This window comes from Perissodus microlepis, chromosome 5 (assembly GCF_051167445.1).
Source record: "Perissodus microlepis isolate ML-2025 ecotype Zambia chromosome 5, ASM5116744v1, whole genome shotgun sequence".
Classification (NCBI taxonomy): domain Eukaryota; kingdom Metazoa; phylum Chordata; class Actinopteri; order Cichliformes; family Cichlidae; genus Perissodus; species Perissodus microlepis.
This window is the reverse complement of record NC_140465.1, coordinates 21,554,148-21,574,138: the sequence shown is the minus strand read 5'-3', so window position 1 is coordinate 21,574,138 and position 19,991 is coordinate 21,554,148. Positions and strand designations below refer to the sequence as shown.

At 39.8% G+C, this 19,991-nt stretch overlaps 1 protein-coding gene across 3 annotated transcripts in view; it reads right to left on the bottom strand.

Moving 5' to 3' along the window:
• Positions 1-19,991, bottom strand: part of foxj3 (forkhead box J3) — a 91,499-nt gene that overhangs the window by 39,457 nt on the left and 32,051 nt on the right. For all 3 annotated transcript variants that reach the window (XM_084928760.1, XM_084928758.1, XM_084928759.1), the window contains exon 2: positions 15,964-16,458. In XM_084928760.1, coding sequence (XP_084784886.1) covers positions 15,964-16,284 — 321 coding nt within the window. In that variant the 5' untranslated portion in view covers positions 16,285-16,458. The remainder of the gene's footprint in view (positions 1-15,963; positions 16,459-19,991) is intronic.

Genomic DNA, 19,991 nt, shown 5'->3' with positions numbered 1-19,991 from the left:
ACCCAGCTTCGATTAATTTAACAGGGCATATACAGCGTTAAAGGCAGATTCCATGGGCCGCTTTCTATTTATAGCATGCAAAAATAGTCAGCTTACCGCTCTCCTTTCTCGATGTCAGGGGGGAAAATACAAAACAAAACAAAAAACAACAACAAAAAACTGTGTGCATACATGAGACTGTTAAAAGCCACCATCTGCAATCCAAATGTAAACAAAAGGTAGCCGGATATTCTGTGAGTAGCCTCTATGCTACGATGTCATTATTTAGTGAATGTCAATTAGCCGTTTTCTGGAGGGGAGGATTTGATTTCACCCTAATCAATCACTATACTAAGCATTCCAGCTAATACATACAGTTAGTAAACTATAAAGGGTGGGCACTGGATACTGAGAATACTAATTGAGCAGAGACAAAAAAGACTAATAACTAAATTACTGCAAATAACAGAACATAGCAGAGAGGTACTCTTGCTGCTATAATATGGACAATTATTACAGAAAGAAAGCTTTTAATATCTTAAGACACTGAGGAAATTTATCGAAGGCTTGCATCTATTGCACCTTTTAGCAACCTGAGGAGTAGCAGTGATTGAACTGTTAAGCTGAATTATTTTCAAATTATTCCAGTTAGTTTGTCTTTGGAACAGCTTGGTAATGACAACACCACCAGACCCACTCATAAGTCGGATTAGTGACTTTGTTTCACAGTTGTAAGAGAAAAGAAAAAAAAGTAAGACTTTTTCACCTTTCCAGCATAATCAGATGAAGACGTTAAATTCAAAAGAATTTTTAAACTTTGTTTGTTCAAACTTGAACTCCACACCAAGTTGAATACATAAATAAAAATCAACAGCAAAAAAATTAATTAATTAATAAAAGAAAGGAAAAAGTGGATTAAAAAAAACAAAAAAAAAAAACCTGACTACCCTCTCATCTTCTGAAAAATACACGAAGCCACTGGAAATAATAACTGGCATTTTCACCAATATCATGCTTTTATTGTGCATACTCTGCATCACACAAACACTACAGCCAGCTGAGTCAAAAAATGATAGAGGTAAACTGAAGTCAAAATACCTAAGAAAACATTAGTGCCATTTTTGTTCAAATCTTTGTAGGGTGGCAAAAGATCCTCTAAGCACTGGCAACTCCCTTTTATCTCCTCCTCTGAAATCCCTAAGAACTAACTGCTGATTTTTTTTTCCAGTTATGAGTCGTTGTGAAACGTGCTTCAAATTTCTCAAAATTCATAACTGAGGGTGATTTTCTAGTCGACCTGCTCAAGATCCTGTTCTCAATCACAACATAAATAGACATATGTGAAAAAGACACAGAAATACCAATCCTAACCCTTTCCACAGTTATTAAAAAGTCAAGCCTCATTGACGCCAGCCAGCCGAATTTATAATAAAAACTACCGTTCAGGAGCATTATAATCAAAAGACTGTTATCTCCACCTGCAGTAATTTATAATTGGGTGTGTGGCTCTGTACTTGGACCTCAGTCTTTCTATGCACATGCATGTAGAACAAAAGCAAAACACCCAATAAAAACAGAACAGACATCAATAACAACAGACAGGAGAGACAGCATTGAAAGGTGGAGCTGGGATGGAGGTAAGCTGCAAAGTGGCAAGTAGTGTGCAACTGTAGGCTGATTAAGGTTGCTAAACACCGCACCCTTTGAGATTTACTAAATGGCTGTGGTAATGGTAAAGGAACTGGCTCTCATATAGATCTTTTCTGCACGTTTTGTAATTCACACAAACACTTTTTCTAGAGATAACATTGAAAAACACACTCTTACTCCAATTGACAGTATATTGGCCAAGGATAATGTGGCATAGCAGGGATTGAGCCATCAACCTTCTGATTAGTAGATGACCTGTTCTACCTCCTGAGCTACAGCTACCACAAACAGCAATGACGCAAAAGCCATCAACCACTAAGATCTACAGAAACCGCAGCTGAACTGGACTTTGGGGCCTGCCTGAACTAATGCTACACTTGATTTCTCATATCACATACAACTACAAACCATCGCTCGGGAAGCGACAGTACCAAAGAAAGGTCACAGATCAGTAAAGTTGTGGAATTGGTTTGGATTACTTCATTCAGACCAATCAAAGAAAGTCAGTTCGCAAGATGTACAAAAAAAATGAGTAGGTAAATCGTTACTGCAGCTAGTAATGCAGACATGGCTTGCTTCCCCCCCCAAATAACTGCACCCAGGTAAGGGTGCAATTGTTTGGAAAATTTGTTTGATTAGATAATTCTCTACCTTGTACTTGAAGATTTTTAAGAAAATAAGAGATTGCAGCCAGTACTGTAGACTTGATTTGCACTGTTTATGCTTCTACTTAAACATATCTGCATAGTTAAAAAGTACAGCACATCGTTTTTGTACATTGTCATATTGCTAAAAAGAACAAAACTGTATTGACCTGCAGTGATCCTTCTCCCCAAGAGGTCAAGTGGACGCACAGTGCGCCAGCAAAATGTTAACAATACTCAATGACCAGGAATCCTTCAGCCCTTCAGATTCTTCAGGCTTTGGCCTTTCACATAGTCAGGTTCATATATATTTTGATGGTCATACAATTCTCCTAATTTTGCCTCCATACACTACCACAATAGATCTGAAATGAAGCAATCAAGACATGATTGAAGTACATACTTTCAGCGTATTAAGGATAAACAAAAATTTAGTAGAAACCAGTTATAGCCATGTATTACAAAGTGCTCTTATTTTCATGAGCCCAAGAGGAAGTGGACAAACTAACATATCTTAATGCATGCTCAATCATCCAGGTAACGACATCCCAAAAAGTTGATTTTGTTCAAAGAGACTGGACAAGTAATTTGGATGAGAGACGAAATGTTTTTTTCCCCACTGAAAAGGCAACGTCTAGATAAACAGAATCAACTTTATGGGACTAACTAACATAATGATAAGGATTCATTTTAATTCATTAGGTGGTGGTTGTGGGCCTTTCTGTCCTCATTTTTCTTCTTCCTAAGTAAAAGCAAGCTCAGAAGGGTCAAGGTTTAGGTTGATGACTCGGTCACTTTAAGGACACTAAGTTTTTTGAGCTCTTGGGCAGCTTTTCCTGTGACCCAGACTCATATTTTTTTTTTCTTTTTAATTGTGTGATTTGGCGGATATAGACTATATTTCATGGTTGTGTGATATGGCTCTGTCAGTGCAAATCAGGTTGAAGGAGGATTATAAATGGCCTTGATTGTGTGGAAATTGCTCATAACATGCCAATAAAAATTTTATGTGAAGAAGGTGAGCTGCTACTCTACAGTGTCAGAGATGCTGTTCCTCTGCTCTACAGGAGGATCGGCCCAAGCCCAGCTATTCTACCACAGAGTGCAATGGAGAAGAGGCCGCAGAGAGACCACGGACCACTGCTGTCGAGTATAATACCATGCAACACTGTCACTGAGAAGCAAAATGGAGGTATTTACAGAGACTTTGCTTCATAGGAGTTGGAGGATTTCTTACTCATTCAACAGGGCAAAATCGAGGGGGCAGCATTTTGTTCGTCAGTGACAGCTGGTGCAGACAGTACACCGTGAGAGAGCCTGTATGCAGCACTGAACTGCTGCTCCGGTCCCTGGGACCTTTTTATCTGCCAAGGGGAGTTTGGGAACAATATAATCCGTATGTGGTGTTTTTTCTCTTAGTAGTAATGCAGTAAGAGCTGCTGATCAAATAGCAGAATGTTCAACAACTGCAGTGGACAGAAGGCATACTTACAAATAAATGTTATGGGTTACATATGAGAGCGTTTTAGTTAAATGTTTGGAAAATACACACAAAAAATGAAATCTGATAAGCCAAAGCTCCCCTGTCAAATTACAATTGTACTATAGGCCACTTAATTCCACTTTTCAATATGTTTTTTTAACTGAAGTAATCCACAGACGAAAACACAGTGACTGTATGGCTGAGAAATAACATATAGACACTTCAGCATACTTTGAGAACTGACGATGATGCTTTCACAATAACAGACTATACGCAACTTTAGTGGAGTTACCAAAACACACATCACCATACATGTCAGGCAACAGTAGGCCTTTTATAAATAAGATGGTTCACTGCTAAACAGAAAAATGAAAAAGAAAAAAAAAAAAAAAACAAAAAACAGTGAGTTTATAGAGCTGACTTATTTTATTTCAGTGGACTTTTAAACACTTCGAGACTTACACAATAAGCACCAACCAATATGAAAATAAACACAAAGCACCATGTCACTAAGAATGATTTGCTAAAAGGCAATAAACCGAATAAGCTCCATACAACGATCCAACCAAACTGGAGACCATTTCAAATCCAGATCTGGACATTTTAGACATTTATAAGGAATATTCCAGCTCAGATGGCACCTCTGGTCTTCTCTTAAAGTTCTGTGCAGCATTGCTCACCCCATTATAGTGCCCTATTTTCCAGCACTGTGGACTCACACTGCCCTCTGGGAACACAAATTGTCATTATTCCAGTTCCAAAGAAACCTTGTCCAGCTGAATGATTACAGACATGTGGCTCTGACTTACATTGTGATGAAATACTTAAAAAAAAAAAACCTGTGCCTGTACTCAAGGAAAAGGTCAATTCTGTACTGGCTCTATTCTAATTTGCCTACAGGGAAGGGTGGGGCACATGGTGCAGCCAACAGTGCTATCTGTTTGACTATTAGGCACCTGGAAAAACCCAAGACTTTTTGCACGTCTCCTTTTCGTTGACTGCAGCTCTCACATTTGCTTATTTCAAAACTGAAACAGATAAATATCATTTTATGTTATAAAGTGGCATGTTTCCGTTTTGACCAACTGAATCTAGTATGTCTGGGTGATCAGTACCCCTTTCAGAATCAAGATCAATCAGCATCCTACCGCCTGAGGTTTGTGTCAGCTCTCCATCTCTTAAGCTTATATTCAGTATTCTTACATTTTTAAATCCTTACATGACTTCTGCTGCCATCCTGCTCAGTTTTTGACTGAACTGGAAAGTTCTGATCTGTGGTGCGATGACAACAGGCTCCTTTTAAATGTAATAAAAAAGAGATTAGATATGTGATGCAGACACAAGGTGCAAAGAGTGGACCAGATGATTCTCTCACCCCCCCTACCCCTTTTTCTTTCTTTCTTTTTTTTTACTACATAGTGTACTCAAGTGTGGGAGTTCAGCGTGGTATGCATCCTTAACGTACAGTTAAAATCTAAACTTGTTTGTCTGGTACAGATAGCCATGGGGGTTATTTGGAAGAGTGAACACGAGTCCTTCCAGTGAAATATGTGAACAGAGTTTGCAGACATGCACAAAAAAAAACAAAAAAAAAAGCTCTTGTATGAACTATCCCATAGTCTCCAGCTACGGTAGAAGACAAAGCACCCCAATGAGCCTACCTCAAATGAAAAAGAACCATGCAGACATGGCTATATGGCATTTTCATATACTGTTGCTGGTTGTGTAATATGTGCAGTGTGTTTCATTTGTGGTTGTGATTTGCCACAAATGTGTTGTCCGTTTCTGTTTTTTTCCCCTCCTAATACTATGGAGGTGGTAAGTGTGCAGTATTTGAGGCCAAAATAAATTCTGCCACAGGGATGATAAAATCTTTTGTATCACATTATAACAAAAGTAGATTGAAATGCCGTTCTACCAGTCCAGCAGCATTAAGAGTGAATCAGAGCTACGAGCACAGCTCTAAATATTTCAGATTTCATTCTGCGACTTTGATCATCAACTAGGTAGTCACTTCAACAGGCTATTTTGCATGTTTTAACCGGTAAATATCATGAAATTCAGCTTGGTTGATCTGGCACAATCTTGGTGAAATTGCAGATGGTCAGCAGGGGATTTCCAACAAGCAACCAAAAGTGGTTGAAGTGCTAAAAGTGCTGCAACATTTTTAAATTGAGGCAAATCTTATTCAATGGGATAGTGGCCAAATTTAAAACTAATTTTTGTTTTTGCTTATAGATCATACCTTAAGATGTCTCCTTATTTGTAGACTTTGACAAAAATATAAATCCGATGATTTTTAGCTAAATGTTGTGAAAAGGTTATCTGACTGTTCTTGGATCCCCTTCGGTGATGCTGAGCTCGCCAATGCAATCCTCAACAATGCACTACACAGTTGTTTGGCTTTGCCTAAAGTTTCTATTATCTCTGCATGACAGATCTGTTTTTTTGTTTGTTTGTTTTTTAAACATAGGAATGGCCTGCTTCATTTGCACAGACATATCTGTGACCACATACCGAGAAACCACTGACCCGACATGTCAGTTGGTTTGCAGGAAGCAAAGAGTGCAAAAGAAGACAGAACAAGTCAGAGTCTGAGGAGCTCTGAAGCTAGAATGCAGTCAGCTCTGCTACTTATAGAGCTATTGGAGATTATTTTTACTTTCTTGGTCTGGACACCAAGAACGTTCCCGGGGTTGCATCTTATTGGACGATATTTCATCACAGGTTGCTGATTTGTACAAACCGTTTGTTTCATCAACACTTTAAAACAACTCAAGAAATTGTATTGCCTTAGTTTGCAAAGCACTAATGAGGAAACAGGCAACATGAAACTGCAATCTGTCCAATAACATTCTAGTCTGCAAAAAATAAAAGCGGGGTAAAAAAAAATGCAATGTGTAAATTGTTCATTATAGTTTATGCAATAATGTTAAACAAATCATTTCTTTGCTTTTACTTAATAAACAGTAACAGTAAATAACAGTAAATTAATAGTAAATAATATTAATAATATATAATATTAATAATACATACTTAACATTATTATTATTTTATTATATTCAAAGGGCAAAGTTGTGAACAATTCTTGTCTGAATCAACAGTACTCAGTGTTCTTCTTTTCTGCATCATAAATCAGTCTTAGAAGGGGGAATAAGCTGCAAAACAAATGGTTTGTCCTCGTCTGTGCGTCAGATATCGACTTCATTATCACAGAGGAGGAAGTTCACTGGATCAATTGATGACCACGGTCAACAGCTTTTGCAACTAGCTGTTGTATTACATCTTGAGCAGAAAAAGCAGATGGGAGGGAGCTACTAAGGGTTAATGACTGGGTAAAATGATAACAGAAGTCATGTATATCATGGATGAACTGTGAGACCATGGCAGAGACTGTCAAAAAGACAGCAACAGTTTCCAAAAAAAAAAAAAAAATATTGAAGCCAACATAGCGGTACACAGGCCTGCAGGCCACAAGAGGAAGAGATAGAAGCCTCAGGCCTTTTATGTTCTGCACTGCAGTCAGCACTTCACTCAGTGGAGTGTGGGGACAGCAGCTCCTGCCAAAATGTATCCATGCCAAGGCCTGCCAGCTTGCTCTCCCCGCCCACTCTAAGGGCCAGAGCGTGAGCGGTGGGGCGCCGGTAGGCGGGTGCAAGGTGAGGCTGGTGGGCGGGTGGCCAGGCTGGAGCTTCCTGACACGGGAACCCGCCTCACAGCAGGATCAAACTGGCTGCCGAGTGAATCACTACCCCTCCCACAGCCTGAAAAAGTCAGCGCCGGGCCAGCATGCAGCCACTTTTCCTGTCTCTACAATTAACAAGAAATCCAGTATAAGGCAAAACGCTAAAAATACTGCTGCACAAACTCATCATGTATCACACTGCATGGAAGCCAAGGTGAACGTGAGACCGCAGTAGAAAAAGATAAATTTCTGAAGAAAGAAAAAGTAACTTTGGAATTGAGAGCGTGTATGTTACAAAAGAAACAGTATCACTTTAAATATGTATTCATACTGCTGAAAATTTAGTAAATAGCAAAGTCCTTAAAATGTAAATGCTTGCTTTACACTGTAATGGTGAAAGTAGACGAAAGTATCAGAGACTCTAGCACCGAAGCAATTTTCCACTTTGAGATTTCAGGCCCTGTAAACCTAAGCTTGAGGTGAGAGATACGGGCAGGAGGCACGAATGCTCATACCTGACCGATCTTATTTAAATAAGCAACAGGAGCAAGGATTTTCTGAGCTGTGGCTAGTCACTAGTCAGAAGCAGGAATATTATCTCCAGAGTAAATAATGTCCTGGAGGACCAGTGGCTACCCAAATCGCTTCTTTAAAAAATAGTAAACTGCTCCAGGCTGCTATTATTAAGCCTCAGATCCAATGGGAAGTTGAACCTTTGATCTGTTTAGGGTACTGTGTATTTGCATTTTATAATGAGATCAAAGCAAGGTCCAGGGCCCCTGCAGAAGGCAGTTCCATGCCCCATCTCTGCACACTCAACGATTTACAGACCAAAGCTATATTTCCCTGTTAACAAGATCATGTAAGAGCTATGGACCTCAGTGAAAATGCAGTGGGAGATTCAATGTTTGTTAGGCAATCAAAGCAGCTTCCGTTCTCTTCCAACTAATTTTCTTTTCCTGTACACAGGTGTAGAAGAGAAAAATAAAATAAAAATCATGCCAGTAGCAACAATCTCTTCTTCAGTTAAAGTTCAAGAGCGAACATTTCAAGCGTTTTTTAAAACTGGTTGAGAATTGCTCCCGAATTTCTCTGGCATTTTTCACCTGGAAGAAATGCAGAGGGGAATTTACACACTTTGCCTGAAGTGAGCCTACAACGAGCCGGGAGAAGGTTTGAGATGAACATGGAGGTCAACATTTCAGCTTTTTTTTTTGTTAAAAGAAAAAATAGACCCAAAAAGAAATCAAACATACTGTCACTCTGTCTATGGCTGAGCTGAGCTGAGATATTTTCAGACAATCAAAGTGGACATTAAAGTAAGAGTCAGATTAGCCAACCAGATCGACTGTTGTTACAAAACGTAATGAAATAATCCTGAATTTGTAAATAAAAACTACAACCATATTTTCATATACATATGCAATTCTAATTTTGTACTATTAGGGACTTTTGAAATCCTCTGAGTTTAATTCATATACAGTAATACAGTTACAAACATGCTTTATCATGAGTAATTTATTTTTAAACAATTTTTGTATAAAAACAAAAGAAATATCTTAATATCTACGATTAAATCTAGTCATTTTTTATTAACAACTAGATAAAGAGTATAACTTCTCAAACTGCTTTTTTATGAAACAATATGACAAAGCAAACTCATTTAAATCAAACTCAGAAATGACTGTAAAGACAAACTACTCTAGTGGTCTTCTAAAATACTGTCCATCTACAAAGTTGATTAGGGGAATACCCTCCTCTGTCACGCAGCCGTCTCTTTCAGGTGTCTTGAAGCCACATGTCTGCAAATCATTTATGCAACATGTGCCCCACAAACAGTCGTAGTGAAAGTGAGAGAACCATGATTTGCCTTTCGTGACACGCAAGAGAGCATCTGTGCAGAGAAAGGGCTGATTCGGGCACTTGTGACACACTTGTTAATTTCATTCAAATGCTAACCTCAACCTTTGAAAAAAACAAAGACTTTAACTTATGACTTGGTAGTGTATGTTCTAAAACACTGAATAAGACCACTAGGTAAATCCCAAGTCTCATCTTCGCTAAGCGGCACTGACGGAGAGACGAGCATCATCTTCTGACCTTGTGGCTGAGGAATATTCCCATTTATGTTTTAATCTCAGGAGTTATCGGACCAGCTGACGTCACAGAGATTAAGCAGCACATATTTGTTATGACAAAGAAGACATAACATAAGAGAAAAGAACTTTTTAGATACATCTTTTAAATATAGCTTTCGGTAAACCTAAATGTCTTCAAGCAATATAATGGATCTTCTTTGCATGGAACAGAAGGCTGCAGAAGCTACAGTATATGAGCTGAATCATGCACACGACTGCTTAGACAAACCTGCAAAACATGAATCAAAAATGCCTCAGAGAGCCAGAGAGGGTGTTAAGAAAATCACCAACTAATTGCTTGCTCATAGATGCCGAGCACATATTCGGCACTCTCAAGGCAGCGCTTACTTTTTTCCTTTTTTTATTTTAGTTTTTATTTATTTTTTTATTTTATTTTTTTATTGACCTTGATGAATTATCTGTTTTTATTGACAGCACTTATTGATATTTCTTAAAAGCGCAGGCTAATGGAGTTTTATTGAGATGATTAAATGAGCTGCTGGTGCCCAGATTAGCCAGGTCTCATCTCTCAGACACAGCTTGCATTATCATACAGAACAGACGCATGCGTGCGTTGAGTCCCAAATTCCTGCGACTGACATCTCCAGGGGAACAGAGGAGCGATGACTACATCCGACCTACATTCACCCCACCCCAGCATGCTTGCTTCCAACTAATTACACACACAAACATACTCAGTCACACTATAGGTGGATTCATATCATAACGGTCACAGTGCAGGGAGAATTGCAAGCATATTACAGAATTATACAATTTCAATTAGCCGTTTTGTTACTTCCAAATCTTTTGAGTATCTGCTTGGATTTTAAAGGGAAAAAAAAAAACCTTTACAAGCGTAAAAGCTACAAGTGACCTCCTGGTGATTGGGAGAGGAACCTTTCCCAAGGCTTTTGCACAGGCTTGGATGAAAATATCATTTGTGTGATGGGATGTGAAAATTCTCCAAGCACAAAAACATTAGAAACAAACCTAAGGCTACTGGAGCTTGTTCAAATGCCCCGGGCACGGAAACAGTTATATTGGATTTCATTCAAATGTCTTATGCAATGAGAGATTTATACATATTCCATGTGCATTATTCTTGTTGTTTAGATTCTCAGAAAATCTATGACAGGGAAAACACCTTATTAACAAGAACTGAGGAAAAAAAAAAAAATTGTGACGCAGGCTCCAGCCTATGAGCACATCTTAAAACCGCTTTTTCAGTGTTTCCTGCGCTGTACAGCATCCTGGTTAGAGTGATGTGGTTTTTCACACTTTTAAATGTGAGGGGTATTTCTACAGTTGCAGCCCACATTTAGGCCAGAATCTGTCGATCTATGCAAACCTTTACTAAACTAGAAAGCGCCTGAAGAGCATCAATCGTCACCAGCGCTGACTAATTCAGTAACTTGCTCTCATATCGAAGACATCATTGCAGTTACGTCAAATCTATTTTAAACCCGACTCTGAAAGAAGCACTTTTCATTCCAACAACTTCAAGATAGCACACTGTGGTTTTGAGTATATTAAAAAAAAGAAGCTAAAATCTAACAAGTGCCCTCATATTTTTGAAAATCTAAACGTAGTAACTGAGACATAAAAATGCGAAATACTAGTCAAAAGTGAAGTCTTCTGAAATTTATGATTTATACACTTTTGTTTCAAATTCAAAATTCATTTTTTAAATTACACAATACTCATGTAGCATATGAACATTTACAAATTCTACTTTTTTTGTGCACTAAAATTGCCTTTCCTAACATAAGCACAATCATATTTGAATATAAGGTCGACTGCTTGAAGTTGCATGTTTGCTTCCCATTATCGAAATTGGATTTGGTCAGCTCATCTCATGGAGAACTGAATAAATTCACTCCCAAATTGGTAATAAACCGGCACTTGCAGCTAGGGATGGGTATCGTTTAGGTTTTATCCGATACCAGTACCAAACCGGTACTTTTGAAACGGTGCCGGTGCTTAAATGGTGCTCGAACCGGTGCTTAAAGAATGGAGAACACACACTTTGTCCAAAAACCTCTCATGTTTAGCTGTTTCCCACTTTTTCTTTGGTCATTTTAGCCTTTTTGGCCAGGGTGAAGGGAGTACCTGCCATCAAACAAGAAGACAGCCGCATGTAACTACGACGGTGTTTGCTAGTTCACCTTAAGTGCATTAATGTAATAACGTGGTTAGCCTATTCAATGTAAATTACACACGAACAACATTAAGCTACTCGCCCAGAGAAGAACGGCTGCTACTGCCATCATCAACCGTCATCATTTCTGCTACACTGGCAGGGCTAGGGGCCAGGAGTCTCCTCTTCGGGTTCTTGGGGGATGTTGCTAACTCCAGGTCCGATAACAGGCACCACTCCCGCAGTAGATGTGCACGGTGTGAGGTCTCGCAGCAAGCTATGAAATACTGTGCATTTCTCGGCTTTTAAAAAAACGCTATGCGTCGCCAGGTGTTTCATCAGATTTGAGGTGTTACCTCCTTTGCACAGTATCAGCTTAAAGCACTTGTTGCAGGCTGCTGAGTTTGCATCTTTTGCTGTGAAGTACAGCCAGACTTTTTATTCTGTAGCTCTGCTCTAAAAGAACGTACGTACCTGGGCCCGCCTACTATCCTCGGAAAGGTAAAATGATTGGCTAGAATCCAAAGTGTATGACGTCTCAGGAAAAAAAGCACTGAAATAAAGCACCGAAATCTGCGCTGCTTTTCGGTCTGGTTACTACCGTTTATGTCAGAACCGATACCGGTACCCATCCCTACTTGCAGCAAGAAAAAACAAAAGTCCAGAAACACTGTTGCATCAGATCAGCTGCGTGTTATCGCTCAGTCACATTGGAGTAAAAATAAGATGTTAACCTTAGCGTACAGGGTTTGAATTGTTTTCACATTATGCGACTAACTGCAAGTAGTTGCGACAACCGACTAGCTGTCCTTAACTGAGCAACACACTCATCATCTAGGCAACCACTTTGGATCACATAGTGATTGCACTGGTTGCCTGCTGCCTGACAACCGGTCTCCAAACAATTGTGGTCTTACTCATATCGACTGCAATTACTGTTTCTGAATTTCTCTATGAGGTACTGGCTCAACTCTGAATGCAAGCAACAGACTGTGTGTATACAACAGACTTGCAAGATGGTTAAACTGCATATGATTGCCATCTTTACTACATTCAATCGAAAACTGGCAATAGACCGATTACAGATGACTCGGTCTTATTACCATTTCTTTGCATCTTGAGTCACTGAAGTCGTTTTAAAGACTGCAACTGACTGCAAGTACGACCAGGTCCCCATCTTGAAAGCAACCATTTCAAAGGGAATGAGATCGCATTGCACACGGTTGCAGTATTTTTAGGTTTGCTGCAGTCTCCAACCACCGTTTGCCCTAGTGTGACTCTAGCGTTATGATTTCGATTTCTGTGGTGAATCTTTGTAGAGCTTACAACGTAACCCACTTAAGCATCCGGCACTGTTACCAGCATTCATACTTTTGCACAGTGTTTTATATTTTAATTGACTTGGGGTTGTCTCCTGGTGCTTTATATGCAGAGCTAGCCACGATAGAAACTAAATGCTGGGGCTTTTTTCACCCTCCTGGGTCCCTAACTCTTTGTTGCAGTCCATTTTTTCCCTCCTTGGAGGTAAGCATAATTGTCCACTTCTTTGTACATTCTCTCACATCCATTCTGATGGTGTTGTCAATCTCCCTCCAGGAATTTGCTGAAATCTATGAGTCCTTATATTGAGGCTATGATTATTATTTCTTATACTGAGGTGATGGTGGTTATTCTCTCACTGACAAATTCAAATTTTGCAACAGAAAAGTAGCCAGAAATGCACAGAAGGCATCAACAGTCTTGAAAAGGCCAATCTGAATAGTGAATTGTGGTTCCTTTTACAAGGAGGTGCTAGTTGGGTTAGAGCGTACGGTTTCAGAGGGATTTGAGGTTAAGATATACCCAAGATGTAGATTTAACACAGAAGAATAAATCTTCCGTTTGGCATGTTGAATTTGTACCCTTTTTAAAAAAAAATGTTTATACAATTCGTGGGAAAAATAGTTATCAATACACTGATGCCAATTCATTACATTTTTAATAGAAAATGCATTAAACAGATCCTCAAATTATTTAAGCAGGGTCACTACTCTATGACTGTTTATGGCAGCGGTTATGAAATGAATGAGGGTAAAGTGAAGGCAAAAACACCCAACTTGAAGAGAAGAAGATGAAAATCAGAAGGGTGTAATTTTTGACCACTGGTGAAACCAAATCAGAGTTAATCATATTTGTTGCCAGATTAGTGTGATTAGATAATAACAATACACATGCTGACACCACGCTGCAACAAATAAACACCTAAAGACCACATGTAGGGATATTTTTTCTTTAAAAATTAAAGCAATGGTGGGTGCTTGCCTTGTACTGTATTGCAGAGTGTCTGCATCGTGATAAGCATCATCATAGCAGACAGCATATCACGACAGCGTCATTACAAGTTTCCACTATACCCCTCATCTAAACCATTAATATGATACACAGTTTGAAGTTTTGAAATAAATTAAACATTGGTATCAGCTACAAATGAAGCCACATACACATCCTTAATGCTACTTCTACTTATTTAGAGTGTAGGCTTTTTGCAACAAGTTTACATAACGTCCTGTTCTTACTGACTGTTGGAAAAAGCCACGCTTCACAACATAAGAACCAAAAGACACATTAGCAGCAAAACACTTGGTTAATTTAATATAATTTCTTCTTTTCTGCTGTAACTACAGTGGAACTGTAACTCAGTGGGAAGACCAAAGCGTCAACCCTGCCAGCAGCATCAGTTTGATTCCCACTGAGGCCACCCACTCTAAAATGTATAAAAAGTGTGTGTATTCACAGTGCTTGGGATAAGTGTCAACTACATGCTATGTCTTATCTACAGTTATTTTAGTTGGGCTAGTCTGTCACACCCTCACATTTCTGAGCAGTAAAGTCTGTGGATATGTAGGAGTTCACCAAGTCCACTACAACCCACCTAAATTATCATCTACTCATGGCTGCTCTGAATAAGAAAGCAGCATTTAAAGTATCTCAGTAGGTACAGTCTAACCAATGATTGCAACATGTTCTGCAACTGGATTTCCTCACAATCCAAAAACAAAGGTGGTGAAAAATGCTCCTCTAGCCTTATACCAGCGTCTGGCAAAAAATCATTTGGCAATGAATTTAACATTTCATTGCACACGGAGGTAGGTGGTATACAAAATGCAGAGCTGGAAATGCCTGTAACTCAATGCAGGAACACATGCAGTCTGACGGCACATATGCTGCTGTGTTACTGACAACTAAATAAGGGATGATGAAGGTAAAAGAGGAAACAAAGGCTGCAAAATAAAACAATTCATTTCCTTACAAAAGGGGCCTTGCCACAAAAGCTAAAATCAATCCATTTATAATAACACATGCTTTCTCATCTCCCCCTCACACACACACCTCAGTGCAGCCTGTACACATGCCAGATCTTGTCGCCCCAGGAAATGGGCTTCATACATCTTGTCTGACTGCAATAAAGCAGTGCCTAAGATTCTATTTCCAATAAACGTCGACTGATTGGAAAACTCATTCTAATATCAATTTCCATCTGGGCCCTTTAAAAGGCAATCAGCATAGCTTCATCTCAGTATATCATGGGCTCCTTGAGATGATGACACAGCACTGGCTCTCTCCTTCTGCATAATGGCCTTCTCCTATCAAGGCATCTGCAATGAATAATACCACCCATGAATGGGCTATTTAGTCTGTGTTCGCACAGATAGGGGCCACTTCCCTGAATATTAATCCAGGGTTTTACACTTCATATGGTTCTCTCAGGGCTGCACCATTTTTCATTCGGAGGACTGAGGCACTTAGTGTGATTTGGCACACTCATAGTTTCTCTCCAAGCTTTCTCAGAAGTGACAATGGTGATTACCAACGGAATCTCACTTTGTTTAAGACATCCAGATCCCACCAAACAACAATTTAAGTCAAAGAATTTCTTCGACGAATGTTGTCAGCAGCTCATCTCAAAAACGTAAGGTCAAAGGAGAATCTAACCAAACGCACAGCCAAATGAATTTTAAAAGAGCAACAACGATAATATTCAATATTCTGGATATCAGATGTCTGTTAAAGGATAACCTTGGTGGTTTTTCTAAATGTAATAATGTACAGGTCTGAACAACTCGTTTTGCCTTAGCATTTTCTTTTCAAAAAAATAGAAAACAAATAAAACATGGCAGTCAAAGCATGAAAAGCCCAACTAAATGCAAAATTATTATAGCATTTCCTCATCTCCATAGAATTAATAGTCAAGATTTCTTTTTCCTCACCTTCCAGCCACTGCCCGCCTCCCTGTAGTAGGGAAAGTTATCACAGATCCACTGGTAGATCTCGCTCAGTGTCATCTTCTTCTTTGGCGAGCTGTTGATAGCAAACGTGATAAGGCTGGCGTAGCTGTAGGGCGGCTTGCCATCCTTGTGCTGCTGCACCTCCTCCTGGTCCAGCGTGGTGTTGGGATCGAGCAGGGCGCTCTTCTTTCCCATGCCGGGCCCGTGGGCATTCTGGGCATCAGCCTTGCGAATGGCCGCCTGCATGGTTAGCTGAGGGAGCCAATCCATGGAGGTCAGGCTGCTTTCCAGCTCCGACGTCATGGTGACGACCGGCTGGACAAAAGGGGGTGGGGAAAATGTGAAGGTGTTGGTGGTAGCTGTTGGTGTTGGTGACTGATGGAGAGCAGACCAGGTGTGGAATAACAAAGGCGAGTGGGGAATGAAGTTAAGGCTCCCTCAGCTCAGGACATCAGCATACCATCTTCTGGAGATTAGCTGTAGAGAAACAGCAAAGAGACATGCTTAAATAAGTCAACCAGCCTGTGTGATAAGGAGAAATTAAATGTTGGGAATGTAGAAAAGGAAACAGCTCCAATATCAAAAACCAGGCATGTTTGTAAAGCATGCTTATATTCGCTGTGCAGTAGATCACAAGCCAACCACTTTCTCCACCACTTGCTGCTCTGAAAGCTGACTCATAGCTGGGACTCCATCTGCACAGAGAGAGTAAATGCCAGGCAATTGTTTTCACAACTGCCAGCCAAATGGGGGAACGGCTCAGGAGGAATTCTGACTCTCTTGAGGGTAGTAAACCCCCTCTCTGTTCTTCCCTGCCTGCCTCCTTCCCCACCACCCCTTCCTCCCCAAATCGAGCCTCTGCTGTAAACAAGCCAGCTAGTGTCATCTTGCAAACTGTCCTCGGCACCGCGCGTTTCGCCGCCCGTAACAGCCTGTCTCGCTGTCCCTCTCGGCACACTGCCCTCTGCGTCTTAAAATAGGGGGGCAGAGTTGAAAAGCCTAAAGTTACCAAGATAGGTTAAAGGACGTGTGTGTGTGTGTGTGTGTGTGTGTGTGTGTGTGTGTGTGAGAGAATGAAAATGCAATCAGGCTGAGGGGAAAAGCAGTCTGGAGAATGAGGACTCCTCACCAAGTTGTGGGATTTTTCTCTTGACTAAGCACGCTCACACAAGTGTGTTTGTTAGTGTGAGAGAGCATGTGAGAGTTTGAGTGCATGTCAGGCTGGAAATAACACAGTCTTGACAACACTTAACAGGTCAAATATCTTTCAAAAATAGTGTTTGTGTACCCTTGTGATGCCACTGAACCAGATTTTTCAAACTTTTTAAGCACATTTGAGAATAATGAGTATTTTTGCTAAATACAACTAATAAATTTTACTTGTTATACTAATAATTATTTTTATTAAAACATGCTACAAAAAAAGGAACCTCGCTTTCTCTGAATGCAGTTTTACAAGTATTAAAAATATCTACTCCATTACTGACATCGAACTTTTAAAATCTCAGATGTGTTTTATATCCGTTTACTTAATGAGCAAGTCAAAAAACATGGCAAGACAGACACAAAAAACATAATTTATATGCTGCTCTGCTTACCATCTGAAATGCATCAGGAAGAGTACGAAATTCCCAAATTGGCCGGCAGTTTGTGAGAAGCAGTATATGGCTGTCCCTTTCAATTGATCTCTCACAGTGGGGGTTAGCTAGTGCCCAGCAGCCAATTCAATATCTGCTATCAGTGCAGACAGGCAGAGCAGATGATGAAGGCATTTCCACACATCCAAACAGAATTCGGAGAAAGGAAAAACCAAAACCGGCTGCGGGAGATCATTAATGGATTGGCGCAGTGGTCTTAAATCTTCCCTTAGTATAATCAGGGTCAGGTTTCATCAGCCGCTGTTAAGTTTCTAATCCAAGTTTTTCTGAACAAAATGCATTAAAATATTTTATTCATTCCATTTCTTGCCTGCTATTAAACTGATATAATTCCTATAAAGGATGCTCCGAGTATCAAAAACTCCCATTTTCAGGGCTAAGAAAGATGGATCTGACAGAGAAAAGTAGCTATGGTTACCTTGAATTTATGCCAGAATGTTTCAAAAACTACTTTTATGTTTGAGCCCCCCCCCCCATACACACGGTATGTGTACCCAAACTCTGGGCGTTTGTAACATACAGAGCATGAAGGAAAACATAGAAACACTTTCTGCTGGAAAATGAAAAGTTTAGAAAGATGTTTTGATACTCGATTCCCCCCTTGATATTGTTACCTCGAGAATCTGTGGTAATGGATCAAAATCAAGCTGTTCAGAGAAGCCTTATTAAACTCAAACATATTTTGAATCTGTTGTTTTTATTCTTCATTACCACTTACATCATGGCTGTTCACGGACAACACAGGAGAACTGAAACTTCTCCCCCATCCTCTGCAGTCATGAGCAGACTGATAAATGAAGAGGCTTGCTGACTGACTATACTGACAGGTGAGTCAGACTAATGGTGAATAACTCTTCCTCATCATACAAATAAATACAAGGCATCTCCACCCTGTAACTGAACTGAAGGTGACTCACAGGGCTGCTGACAGTAATTTTCCCTCTATGAGTAGAAGCCCACTGAAATACAAAACTAATTAGATTTTAAAATTAATCTACACATTATACACCGTACGGGCCTCCGGTACAGATTTTACATCAGTGCCGTGCAGTCTCTGAAAGTGCAGCCAGTACAGCGTCCATTTTGAGATATTATGTGGTACTCTTAAACTGATCTCAGTTCAGTCAATAGCCCATTTAATTGATGTTCACACTGTTAAGTAGGGTTGCAACTATTATTTTAATCAATCAATCTGTGGAGCATTTCCTCGACTGATTAACTGCTGGGCCAGCACACTTAGCTTTAATCTTGTGTCATGCTTTTGTCCTATCACAGATGTTCTGAAAAAGGCACAAAGCACACATGAATGACAAGGTATAACTATAATATCCGACAATTTGTCTTATAAAATTTTTTTAAGTAATTAATTTCTCACTGTTTTATTGTTGATCTGTTTAGAGCTTGTTCAACACAAATAATCAAGAGCATTTAATATGAAATACTTTGCCTACATTAAAAGAAACTAACCCCGGGTTACAGTCTGTCACTTAGTTTAGACTGCCAGAACATGCCCAAGCGACAGTATTGTTTGGCCTTTGATTTGAGTCTATTGCTATGCAACATGCTGACGTCACAATACGTCACTGAAAGTTTTGTTGGGTTCAACTTGTTGTTACTGATGTGAAATTACGATACAATGCTGTCATAAGGTCCTGTAGGTGCATAAATGCTACAAATAGGTCCTTTTAGCCCATTTCTAAGTAGTTGCAAGATAACATGACCATGTCTTAATATTCAATATAGATAAGAACCTTCAGGGGACCAAGACAGAGTAAAACACACACTGAAGTTAACTACAAAATAAAAGTTGACAAAATGTCAGGCAATAAGCCATGCTTATACATCAGTGTTTTTGTACAAGTATTTCTACAAGTCTGCCCCTCCTGCATTATTAAATACAGCATGTTGCCATCAGAAAAGCAGAAGAGAGTTAAAAGAAAAGAGAAAAAAAGAGAGAGACTTATGTGTAACTGATAAACTTGCAGCATGATGCATCATTGCAATGAAAATGTTTTCACAAAATACTGAGCATAAAGGGGGCATGCAAGGAGGAAGCAGGCTGAGCCTTCTGTTGGCCAGCAGAGGTGAGGTGACTGAGACAAGGGTTGATGAAAAGTGCTCCGCCCGATACATGGAGACACATGCCATTTGACCCTCCACGCTAATGATCCAGCTGCTACATAATCTGCAGGGCCAAGATGGTGACTTAATTAGAAAACCTTGTGCTGTGGCAGGAATGATGAAGCGCAACACAAGGAGGCAGTAAGACGGCCTCCCAGCTGCCTTCATTATCCAAGCAGTGGGACAGTCAATGCAGGGATGTGCCCGAGCCCACTGCTGCATCACAGAGGG